The sequence below is a fragment of the Pristis pectinata genome, chromosome 37, assembly GCF_009764475.1.
Source record: "Pristis pectinata isolate sPriPec2 chromosome 37, sPriPec2.1.pri, whole genome shotgun sequence".
NCBI lineage: Eukaryota > Metazoa > Chordata > Chondrichthyes > Rhinopristiformes > Pristidae > Pristis > Pristis pectinata.
In genome coordinates, this window is record NC_067440.1 from 13,891,371 (window position 1) to 13,903,904 (window position 12,534).

At 47.3% G+C, this 12,534-nt stretch overlaps 1 protein-coding gene across 5 annotated transcripts in view; it reads right to left on the reverse strand.

The window, feature by feature from the left end:
* Positions 1 to 1,406: 1,406 nt before the first annotated feature.
* srrt (serrate RNA effector molecule homolog (Arabidopsis)) overlaps positions 1,407 to 12,534 on the reverse strand; it is a 38,662-nt gene continuing 27,534 nt past the window's right edge. For all 5 annotated transcript variants that reach the window (XM_052044709.1, XM_052044708.1, XM_052044707.1 and 2 more), the window contains 6 exons: positions 11,773 to 11,926; positions 9,687 to 9,880; positions 8,740 to 8,905; positions 6,696 to 6,785; positions 4,774 to 4,867; positions 1,407 to 1,649 (listed from right to left, as the gene is read on the reverse strand). In XM_052044709.1, the coding sequence (XP_051900669.1) occupies positions 1,574 to 1,649; positions 4,774 to 4,867; positions 6,696 to 6,785; positions 8,740 to 8,905; positions 9,687 to 9,880; positions 11,773 to 11,926 (774 nt within the window). In that variant the 3' untranslated portion in view covers positions 1,407 to 1,573. The remainder of the gene's footprint in view (positions 1,650 to 4,773; positions 4,868 to 6,695; positions 6,786 to 8,739; positions 8,906 to 9,686; positions 9,881 to 11,772; positions 11,927 to 12,534) is intronic.

Below are 12,534 nucleotides of genomic sequence, written 5' to 3' on the forward strand. Positions count from 1 at the left end.
TCCTATCCATGGACTTATCCAGATGGCTTTTAAATGTTGATGTGCCCACCTGAACCACTGTTTCTCGCAGCTCATTCCAAATACGCACCACCCTTTGTGTGAAGAAGCTGCTCCTGATGTCCCTTTTAAAGCTCTCACCTCCGATCTTAAACCTTTGCCCTCTTGTTTTTAGCACCCCCTCCCTGGGCTTTCACCCTGTCCATGTCCATCATACACCTCCATCAGGTCACCCCTCAATCCCCTACATTCCAGAGATATTAAAACAAAATTCCAAGTCAATGATAAAGAGTGCCACGGTGGTGTATAGATTACACCAGGCCTGTCAGGCCATTTGATTCTGCCATCAGGGAAGGAAGACTCTGGTCTGTCGGACACCATCACACTGGGAATGTGGACCAAGCACAGACAGACATTACCCGATCGGCAGCCCCAGCAGGTCAGGGCAGCCCGTGTCCCCCAGCCCCGCTACCTGCCAAAGGAAGTTTATTACAAATACAACATCAAACTAGTACAAACTACAAACAACCAAATTACAATTTTGTCATCCTGATCTCAGATGTAGTCAATCCCCCGCAGTGCCCAACGGTACCAGAACACCTCCATGGTGCCTGTGAACACTGCGAGTTCTTTTTCCAGGGACGCTCGGGCACAGTCAGAACCCTGGAAGGAGGGGAGGCAGAGGGCTTGGGCCTGCCAGTGATGTGGTGTCCCTCCACGATATTCACCAGCAATGGGTATCTCACTGGATTCACTTTTTATTTCAAACATTTCAGAATAACACATTACATGTATGCACGTGTGTGTGGGGGGGGGGGAGAGAGAGGGGGGGGGGGAGAGAGAGGGGGGGGGAGAGAGGGGGGGGGAGAGAGGGGGGGGGGGAGAGAGAGGGGGGGGGGAGAGAGAGGGGGGGGGAGGGAGAGGGGGGGGGAGAGAGAGGGGGGGGGGAGGGAGAGGGGGGGGGAGGGAGAGGGGGGGGGAGGAGAGGGGGGGGAGGAGAGGGGGGGAGGGAGAGAGGGGGGGAGGGAGAGAGGGGGGGAGAGAGAGGGGGGGAGAGAGAGGGGGGGAGAGAGAGGGGGGGAGAGAGAGGGGGGAGGGAGAGGGGGGAGGGAGAGGGGGGGAGGGAGAGGGGGGGGAGGGAGAGGGGGGGGGAGAGAGAGGGGGGGGGAGAGAGAGGGGGGGGAGAGAGAGGGGGGGGAGAGAGAGGGGGGGGAGAGAGAGGGGGGGGAGAGAGAGGGGGGGGAGAGAGAGGGGGGGGAGAGAGAGGGGGGGGAGAGAGAGGGGGGGGGAGAGAGAGGGGGGGAGAGAGAGGGGGGGAGAGAGAGGGGGGGAGAGAGAGGGGGGGAGAGAGAGGGGGGGAGAGAGAGGGGGGGGAGAGAGAGGGGGGGGGAGAGAGAGGGGGGGGAGAGAGAGAGGGGGGGGAGAGAGGGAGAGATAATGTTCCCAGAGAAAACAAACCCTACTTTATTACACATTGTGTCTGCCTCAACAAAATGATGCGATTGCTACACCAGGTTCCCTCTGCTCCCGAGGGGAACAGTAACCAACACTGTACTGGACACCAAATTGGGGCTGTTCAGAAAAAGTCCACGTCCTCTGGGGCATCCAGGTCTCTGTACTCCACAATGTTCCTGGGATCCCCCCGCAAAATCCTGCAACCAAATCAAGAGGTATCATCAACGTGTGGTGTAGACAAGCAAAGGGGAAGGTGCAGCCAAGACTAGTTCAGCCACGGTTGTTATTCAATGGCAGAGCAAGCTTGTGGGGCCAATTACCCACTCGTTCTGATTTCTTATGGAATCTACTGCAGGACAGGAGTGTAGCCTACACAGAAGAAGCACTGCACACTGTCAGCACTGAGCATTTATGATTCAACACCACTTAAGAGTTTCTACTGATGGAAGATTATAATCACTCCTCAGTCCTGCCAGATCATGGTAAATTTCACAACACCTAGCTAAAACTTTGATACAGCTTTTAACAGTAAACTTCCTTTTTAAAATGAAGTTTGTGGTCATAGCTAGCAAAGAACGTTTGTTGAAAACCTACAGACTACACAGGGTTCTGATAAGATGTCATCAACTTCAAATGTTAGCACAGGCCCTTTCTCCACAGCTGCCAGCTGAATTGCTGACCACTTCCAGCATTTTCTGTGATACCGTGTACTCCCATTTGAAACTCATCCCAAGACACTTCTCAGGAACACAATCAGACTACATCTGTACTCAAATCACATGGGATGTTACAGGGCAAGGGTGGAGTGGTCTGAGAGGGGACTGCCTGCTGAAGGCATGGTCACCAAGGGTGGAGTGAAGGTTAACCGGAGATGCACTGAGGTCAGAATTGGAAGGAGCAGGTGGTGTAGAGATGGGAGTTGATGGTAGGGGCCGGGTATGGGTCATGGATTTGAACAAGAGCATCCAATCTTCTAAACAGAATGTTTTCCAGACAGGCAGCCAGCAAGTGTGGGAGAGGCAAGTGAAAGGGACGCAGACAGCAGAACCTTGGTTCGCCTCAGGTTTAAGTACAAGACGCAGATTAACAATACACCGCAGTGTCTCAGAAGCAGGAGACAGATCCCCTGATCTCACAAGTATTTCAGCAAGGTGGGTGTCTGCTCCCCACCTCCATCCTATTTGACTTGGGATCTTGGAAGAGATTTTCATGCCTTTCTCATCCATTCCCGAAATGCCCACCCCTTTTTAAATGTTAATTCAACCACTCGCAAATTTGTTAGTGATCAAAATCAAAGAAAACATCACCCACTGGTATGTGCCCGAACGTCGTGACTAAACTTGCAACAAACACACCCCTTCGCTCCTTGCAAGGATGGAATGCTTTACCATCAGAGTGGGTGTAAGAAGCTTCTGTCCCACCTTCGGGAAGGAAACTGCTCTCACCACACAGGGATCGGAGGGAAGTGTGTGGCAGTGGGACTCGGTCTGGAGAAGGACACAGCTGGCTCCTGCATTGGAAACTCCTGATTCCAATGGGACAGGAACTCGTTTATACACAGCTCACATTTAAAGTGAAACACACCTCCTCCAGTTTAAATTCTCTGGGCTCATTCCACAGCTGAAGAAATAGGATTAGGCCAAAGGCCCTTGAGCTTGCTCCACCAACCAATATCATGGCTGATCCAATCTTGGCCTCAAAACCACTTTCCTGATCTCTTTCCAAACCACTCGACATCTTGTAGTTCAAATATCTGTTCATTGAATATATTCAGTAGCCTTTCCCCTGGGGGTAGAGAATTCTAAAGAATCACATCCCTCAGAAGAACTTCCTCATCTCCCTCACAAGCAGAAAATGCCTTATACTGAGGGATGTGATTCTTTAGAATTCTCTACCCCCAGGGGAAAGGCTACTGCATATATTCAAGTATAAAATGAACAGATATTTGAACTACAAGATGTTGAATGCCTTATACTGTCCCTTGTTCTGGATGCTCCCACTGTCAATCCCCATCATAACCTTTTAGATTTTAACAAGATCACCTTTGTCTCTTCTCAGAAGCCAGCAAACCAAGTGACTGCAGGCTAAATGATGTTTGACCATCAAAACTGATCAGTGGCAAGATTAACATCGCGAAACACTCCAGTACATGAAAACAGGACATCCTTTAACACTTTATGCAATCAAGTCAAGAACCCTCACCGTGGAACTGGGTGCATACAACACCAAAGCCAGAGACAGATATCGAAGTCCAGCTAGAGAGTAAAACTTTATAAGCCTAAGAGACAGAATGTTCAAAACCCAATATTCCATTTACATCAATATATCAGAGTAACTGAGGGAGCGCAGTGCTACCCAAAGCCTATTCATGCATCTTGTCGTAATGTCTGGTACCTGCACAGCCCAATTCAATATGGGTCTAATATGGGTCAATATAGTTAAGAATTAAAATATTTGGTAGAAGGATGAGGGAAGATTAAAAAAAACTTCATCCAGTGGGTGGTGGGTTCTGGCACACTCTGGTGAGAGGATGGAGACAGAAACCCTCACAACATTTAAACAGAACCTTGATGTGTACATGGTCAGAAGCAACCTGCAGGGCGACATGCCCAGCACTAGAAGGTGGGATTAGATGGGGCAACTCTCCTGACTAGCACAACACATCAGGCTGAATGGCTTCCTGCATGGTACAGTTTTTAAGATCTCCAACACTACTGTATTTGAAAGGTCCAGCTAATCTTAAACAGAGTTACCAGTGCATTTTGCCAGTGTTCCTTTGGATGGGCCAGGTTGAGGAACTAGGGAGAGCATAAATCAAAGAAAATCCAATGAGTAGCTTAATGCTTCAACAGTGGATGGGCTGGGGAAACATTACCACACACTGCTTCTGCAGAGACCTTAGCAGTAACCTCAACAGCTAGACAGCATGCAGTTAAAAATAAAGGAAGGCTTTTTTATGTACAAAGGGTACACAGATATTTAGGATATGTAAATTAATGACAGATTAACAAAGTATGACAACAACAGAGTGCCTTTAATGCTCTCCATCATAGCAATAGGAAACAAAAACGATTATATTTCAGCGTCAGAGGAGAATTTAAGGCGTATTTTGAAAGGAAGGTAAGGAGGCAGAGATGTGTAGGGATGGAAAGGCAGACCATGGCTGCCATAGGATTTGAATAATTCTATCCTGCAAGCATCAAGATCTCAGAGGCCATATGAAGGGTGCAGGCAGGCTCGGAGCCAATGTGAGCACATTCAGCTGGAGCTCCTCCAAGAGAATTCCCAACCCATTCTTCATAAACAGACAACTGTACTGACCTGTTTCTTGGTTTTCCGGGATAACCTCCTTGTCCTCGATATGCATCATAAGATCCCCGCCCAGCATACTGAGGAGGGGGGTAGGCAGGTCCCGCTGAAGGCAAAGCACAAACATAATCAAGTGTTTGTTAATCAACACTCAGTGCAAGCTCAATAATCCCATGGCCACTCCATTACCAAATGAGGCAGTGATGGGAGATATTGGAGGAATGCAGCTGCTGGAAATGCAAATAAAATGGAAAATGCTGGAAATACTCAGGAGGTGACGCAGCATCTGTGTTCTGACAAATGGTCACTAATGTGAAACATGAAGACAGTAAGGTATCGGTGCAGAATTAGGCTATTTGCCTGTCGAGTCTGCTCCGCCATTCAACTGTGGATGATTTTCTTCTCTCAAGCCTATTCTCCCTGTAACCCTCATCCCCCTTACTAATCAAGAACCTATCAATCTCTGACTTAAATACACCCAATGACTTGGCCTCCACAGCCGTGTGTGGCAGTGAATTCCACAGATTCACCACCCTCTGGCTGAAGAAATTCCTCCTCATCTCAATTCTAAAGGAACACCCCTTTATTCTGAGGCTGTGCCCTCGGATCCTAGAATCTCCTACAGATGGAAACATCCTGTCCATGTCCACTCTATCCAGGCCTTCCAGTATTTGGTAGGTTTCAATAGGATTTCCCCCCCACCCATCCTTCTGAACCCCATGAAGTAAAGGCCCAGAGACATCAAACACTCATATCTTAACTCCGTTTCTCCCTGCACAGATGCTACCTGACGTTGAATATTTCCTGCATTTTATGCTTTATAATAGACAATACTACTTTTTCATTACTTTTTGAACAGACTTAAATAGAGTAAAGCTGTCTCTATAATGTCCCAACACCCCCAGGGCAGGGATAGTACAGGTTAGCTACAGAGTAAAACTCCATCACACACTCCCACAGCAGAAACCACTACTTGTTACGAGGACTGGTTCAAATCGATCACATATTGAGGTAATGTTCATTTCTGCAAAATGTGCAATAGTTTAGACACAAGTCGTGGTTCAGAGTGAGCAAGCAGAATAACATAATCAGAAACAATCTGGTCCCCTTAAACATCCGCCCGCTCTGTGAAATAATCTAAAAATCTATTACACACAAATAGATAACATTGAGTATGTGGAGCAAAAGTTGCAGATTCTTTCGAAATGGTACTCGATGAGATCACAGTAATCGTCATGAGCACAGGATGATGACCAACATCACTCCGTCTGCCGCCTGACACTTGCATCTTCGAGGACATAACATGAAGCTGAATGAAGGTCTGTCAATGCTGGCGTTCTGCATCAATGGAGCTGCTATAACTCTGTCACACCAGCACGCCCAACATTCATATCCCCACCAGAAAACAGCAAGTAGAAACTAGTTGTTAATCTACATCTCTGCCTTAATAGCAAGAAGGGATGTCACCTTAGACGTGTTTAAATAATCATTTCCTCAATTCTACATTTTCAGAGAACAGTGAAAATGTGGAACTTGCTCCCAGCAAAGGTGGATTTAAGGGGATGCTGAATAAACTCAGGAGAGGCCAAGGAATAGAAGGGGGATGAAGGGGGGTGGGAGCATGAGAGGAGGCTTGTGGAGCGTGAACTGGATAAGTCACACAGCCTACTCCAGGCCTGCAGACGTCCAGTGATTTTGCAGCACTATGGGCTCAGGTGGACACGTCCACAAACAGTATTACCAGCCCACAGTGCCACTGTTCCCTCCTCTACTGCATCACCGAATGTCCACTACAAGGTGAGGTTACGTCCCTCACATCTGTGTGAAGAAAAGCCAAAACACCTCATTTGCTCAGAATCTGAAAGGGTAACAGAAAACCGCTGGAGATGCTCTGTCTTTACTGAGGAAATGCTAGTTGCCTTTGGTTATCCTACCTCCATATCCCATGACGGGGGGACGTGGCTGACCAAATCCCAGCAAGCCCTGAGGAGAAGGATGAGGGTAACCCATGGCTGGAGTCAAACCTGCAAAACAAACACATCTGACTACTTAACTGATTTTGCTGCAAGCTGTACAGTTCTCATGCCACACAGTTTCAAAGCACATGCCTGAAGAGGAACAGAGAGATACAAGAGAAAAGTTGAATAAAGAGCACAGAAAGGGAGAGGGAGCCTTGTCTGTGTCTCACCCATGCTGTACCTGTCCTGCACTGTGTGATGGGAAGCAATGTATCACAGGTTTACAACAGGAGGCTGCCATTGCCACATACATTGAGAAAGAGTACCCTGCCTAACCCCAACCTCCAGCATCAGATCTTCCATTTCCAGATCTGCTTTTCTCCCTTGCAATTTACACTCTACTCCCCAGCTCCCTGCCAAGTTAACTTCAACCCTCCCTGTAGGTATACTGGTCCCAGCTGAGGTGAAACCAAGCCAACTTGCCCAGAATGGTCCCAATGCCTGAAGAACCTGTCTTTTCTCCTGCACCATTTCCTGTCACACATCCATCGGTGTTATTTCTACAGCCACCAGGAATAACTGAAGATTAGGATCCTTGAGGCCCTGCTTCTTGACCACTTTGCTAACCCACTGATAGCTGGCTGCACAACCTCATCCCTTTCTCTAATGACGTTGTTGGTTCCAATACAACGAAGACCACTGGCTGTTCACCCTTTCGCTCCAGAAGGCTATATAGCCTACCAGTGATAGCCTTGACCCCAGCGCAAGGGAGACAACATACTGACTTGCCTCTCTTGACCTTTCTCTTCCCTTGCTGTACAGCTGAGCCACCCATGTCAAGGTCTTGCCTCTGGCTACATTCCCAAGGGAACCAGGGTTTAGATCCTAACAATGGTTAGAGGGCAAATTTCCCCCAGGAAATCGCAAACTAGCAGTCTGCCTTTTTCATTCCTAGTCCGGCAGTCATCCACTGCACAGACTGGATCTTCTCTAACCATAGCCGACAACATCCTGGAACATACTATACACAAAACACACAGCCTCAGGAGTACAGAAAAATGACATCAACTATTGCTCAAGTTCCAAAGCCTGAGCTCAAGTTCCTGCACGTCAGGCACACGTCTCCAAATCAGGCCCTTTAGTCCACCGTCCGTATTTATGGTTGCCTAGAAGATGGAAAGTGTCCTGGAGTTCTCACACATTACAGGATGTACATTCTGTAGGTATAGGGCACTTGATATCATCTCTAATGAAGCAAAAATAAACGACAAGATCACCTCTTTTGCTCACTAGAACCAACCCCCCAAACACAAAAATCCAGAATTCCATAATATGTCAGGGCAGGTCCAAGCCATGCTGCTCTTCATGCTCCAGCTGAACTCTCCTCCATTTATACTAGTTAAAGTTCCAAAGACTCAGGTCAACTACATGAGTTGCTAAGTAACCAGTTCTAGGTAACTTTCTAATTAAATGTACAACAGCTACTGGCAAGCAACTTGTCTATCACTGACTAACACTAAGGGAGAAACTACAAGGTGAAAATTAAATTAAATGGTAACCCCAAAACATAACTAAATGATAGAAAGAGATCAACCCTTAAACCTTCTAATTTCTCTACTCACTAAAATACCATGTCTGGTGCTCTGTTGAAATACTCCTTGGAATTGGACACCATGCTACCTACCCAGGCTATTTCTAGCCTGGGAGTGTTTGATGGAATAGTGCAGAAGGATCTTCTGTAACTAACCCAGTCGTGTTTGGTCTAAGAGTTTGTTAAAGCAGTGTAGAGGGATTTTTATTCTGTATCTAACCTATGCTGTCTGGGCCTGTGAATGTCTGTGCATCTAACCCATGCTTTTCCTGTTCTAGAAGGGTTTGACAAGATAGTGGTATCTAACTCATGCTGTTCCTGTCCTGGGTGCCAGATACTGACATTGGATTCCTGTAGGAAATTCCTGTTCCTCAACTCCAGTGACCCGAAGGTGTGACTGAACATTTGAGGGTCTCGCAACAAACTCACCCATTGCCTGGGCTCCTGGTGCAGGTGGCTGATTGGGTTTTATCTCCGGCAGAGCAGGTCGCTTTGCATCCATTAGGAAGTGATTGAAGAATGAAACTTCCTTTTTAACCTCTTCAATCTTTTCACTGTGTTTGTTGAAGATGTGCTTACGCACAAATTCTGGGCCCTGCACACAAAATTCTGAATGTGAAACACAGCGCAAAATCAAAGCCAGTGCATTTTCCCCCACAGGTTGCAGGACAGCTTCTGTATTCAAAGATGGCAACTGACAGCTCTCCATCCCTGCTCCACGACCCATGGAATTCTTTACATAGAGTATGGAATCCCACCTTCCCTGACAGGTTTTAGTTTCACAGCGGAGAACTAAACCCAATATCAGGCCATTGTTTCTGTTGAGATTATTGTCCAAAATATTAATAAACTCAAAAATATAAAATTGAGAAGGATAAGATGATCATGGATGGAACAACACCTTTCAACATCTACCTTCCCTCCAACAAGGGAGACTGCCAGCCCTCCCGCCCACTGAGGAGGGGTCCTCACTTCTGGGTTCTCTGAGGAGGCATCCTTTTCTTCTGTGTGATAAAGCCAACTTTAGTTGACCAACTCCCCCCATGACCTCCATGGCTGCTAATCGAGGTTCCTTTGCTGCAAGACATTCACGGCCATGCTGTGGATATGAATGGTGCTGGAGGGTTTTGCAAAACCAAACCGTGCACTCTCAGATAATGCTCCCTGTGAGGTTCCACCAATGCCTCATTAACTAAAGGGACCACAAAGCTGCAGAGGAAGCCCAGGATCCAGGAACCAACAAACCAGCTACAAGCCAGCACCAAGGACTTGGGCAATTAGTTGTAAACAGAATGGGAAGAAACGTCAGGGGGAGATGGAGATCCCGGTAACAATCATTAAACAGGCAGGAAGAATACTTGGGGATCCTCACTCACCTTGAACTTCTTTCCACTCAGAGGACACAGCCACTTGTCCTTGGCGAGCTCCTGTGTATTAGCAACGATAAACTTCTCCACTTCCTGCTCAGGATCCTTCTTGCCCATCTTTGCTGCCTCTTCCTCAGAAAGACTTTCCCTCACACTAAACAGAGGCGTCAACTTCTCCTCAAACATCTTCTGCCACTCCACAACTAAACAGAAGCACAAGGCAAATTAATAATGAGTCCCTGTGGCAGTCAGCAGCCCAACTTGGCCCGATTTCCACTCAAGCAACAAGGAAAGCAGACTTATAGATATTGATACACAGAAATAATGGCTGGTATTTTCACATCACATCACTCTAGTATTGAACTGGAGTTACAGTTAAACCATCAGAATATGTAGACACAATGATCAGGGATAGGAATTCCACTTCTACTATTTATTACTTGCCCAAGCACTGCATACATTCTTCCTCCTGTCTGGTGAAGAATCTAGTTCATCCTTTCCTTAGTTCACAGAGATGAGCTGTTTTTATGCTCTACAGGCTTTAAGATTTTCATAACCAGCACTCAACTTGTCTCTGCTCCAACTGATCAACCTCCCGCACTGACCCTTAGTTCAGAGACCCAGAGCACCATCCCGATACAGCTTCAGGCGACATGTCACCTACAGCTGAAAATTCAGAGCTCTCTCAGAACTTTATATGTTCCTCACAGCAACATACAGGACAGGATGATGCTAATACTGACTCGCTCTTGTCGGCTTCCAAATATTTAAATGGATCCAAAATTGGTTTGATGATAGGAGGCAGAGGGCAGTGGTGAAAGGATGCTTTCCTGATTGGAAGTCTGTGACCAGTGGTGTACCACAGGGTTCGGCGCTGGGACCACTGTTGTTTGTGATATATATTAATGACTTGGATGTGGATGTAGGCAGTATGATTAAAGTACGACTGTACATGAAAATTGGTGGTTGTGGATAGTGAGGGTGGTTATCCAAGCCTACAGCAGGATATAGATCATTTGGAAAATTGGGCAGAGTGCAGGCAGATGAAATTTAATCCCGACAAGTCCAAGGTGATGTATTTTGGAAAGTCAAACTGGGGTAGGATACATGCAGTGAATGGTAAGGTGCTAAAGAATGTTGAACAATGGACAATGGGATGCAAGTCCATACCCCCGAAAGGGCAACACAGGTCAACAGGGTGGTGAAGGCAGCACATGGCATCCTTGTCTTCATGGATCTTGGCACAGAACATACATTGGGATGTTATGCTGCTACTTTATGAAACACTGGCTAGATGGTGCTTGAAATATTGTGTGCAGTTCTGGTCACCGCACTGTAGGAAGGATAATGCTGTGTTGGAGAGAGTGCAGAGGAGATTCACCAGGATGTTGCTTGGATTAGAGGACTTTCATTATGAGGACATTGGACAGGCTGGGCTTGTTTACCCTGGAGTGGAGGAGGCTGAGAGGTGACCGAATAGAGATATATAAAATTACAAGAGGCATAGATATAGGGTAGAAAGATCTTTTTCTCATGGTAGGGGTATCAAAAACAAGAGGGCATAGATTTAAGGTGAGAGAAAGGAGTTGTAAAAGGATTTGAGGGGCGTTCTTGTTTTACACAGAGAGTGGGTGGCATCTGGAACTTGCTGCCAGAGGTGATGGAATCAGATACAATCACTACTGTTAAGAGATGTGTAGACAGGCACCTGAATAGGCAAGGTGTAGAAGGATACAGGCGAATGGGATCAGTGTATATGGGTGCAAAGGTTTGCATGAATGCGTTGGGCTGAAGGGCCTGTGCTGTCCGACTCTGTGGCCTCACATTGATGTGGCATGCTGCAGGATCCTCGCTGGGTATTATGCGGTGAAAACCTGGAGGTGATACAGCTGAAGTACTGATAACAGTGCATCACTGTTCCACAGACTGCCCTCAGGAGGTGGGCATTCACCATCATTCTCAATGCAGTGTCACACCTGATGTCCGCAGGTTGGTGACCAGGGAGGTAGGAAGTTAAATCGCCCTTCCCGTCATAAACCAAACCCTTCCACACCCCAAATCAGTTGGGTAGCTCGGTATCAATCTCCAGTGCTACCTTCATGCTGTGAGACTCGGTTAGGAGGCAGAGGTCCGCGGACGTGTACGATCCCACACCGATTGGGCATTTCATCCTCATTTGGGTATTCACAGGTGTTGTAGTAATCGATGGAATGCACTATGCGCAGATAAAGCAGCAGTTTGTCTAGAACCTGTGCAGCAAGCAGGGATCACAAAAGGTTAATGCAGGCACACTTGGTTAAATCAGGAGACTATCTTTGCTCACTGTTTTTTTTAAACCAACCAAGCAGCTTAGTCCCAAGTCTGCAACCGCTGCTGGCACTGTTAACAAATCACTTGTTGTTAGTCAATTGTAGCTGCATGGGCTACAGCCAATGAAATACTTCTCCGTCTTAAATCATAATGTAGGAAAACTGTTGGTGAACAGTGCACAGCCATCTTCCACAAACAAGGATCATATAACGTCATATAACCTGTTGTTCAACACTGGCTGAGAGATAACTAACAGCCAAAACACCAGGGAGAAATCTCCGGCTCTTCTTCAAAATAACATCCTGCAACGTGTACATTGACCCACGAGGGGAAGCAGGGTTTCAGTTTATCTTCATATCCAGAATACAGTGGGACCCTCCCTCAGCACCACCCCCTCCCACAGTGACCCCCCCTCAGTACTGCCGCTTCCCAGTGACCCTCCCTCAGTACCACCCCCTCCCACAGTGACCCCCCCTCAGTACTGCCGCTTCCCAGTGACCCTCCCTCAGTACCACCCCCTCCCACAGTGACCCCCCCTCAGTACTGC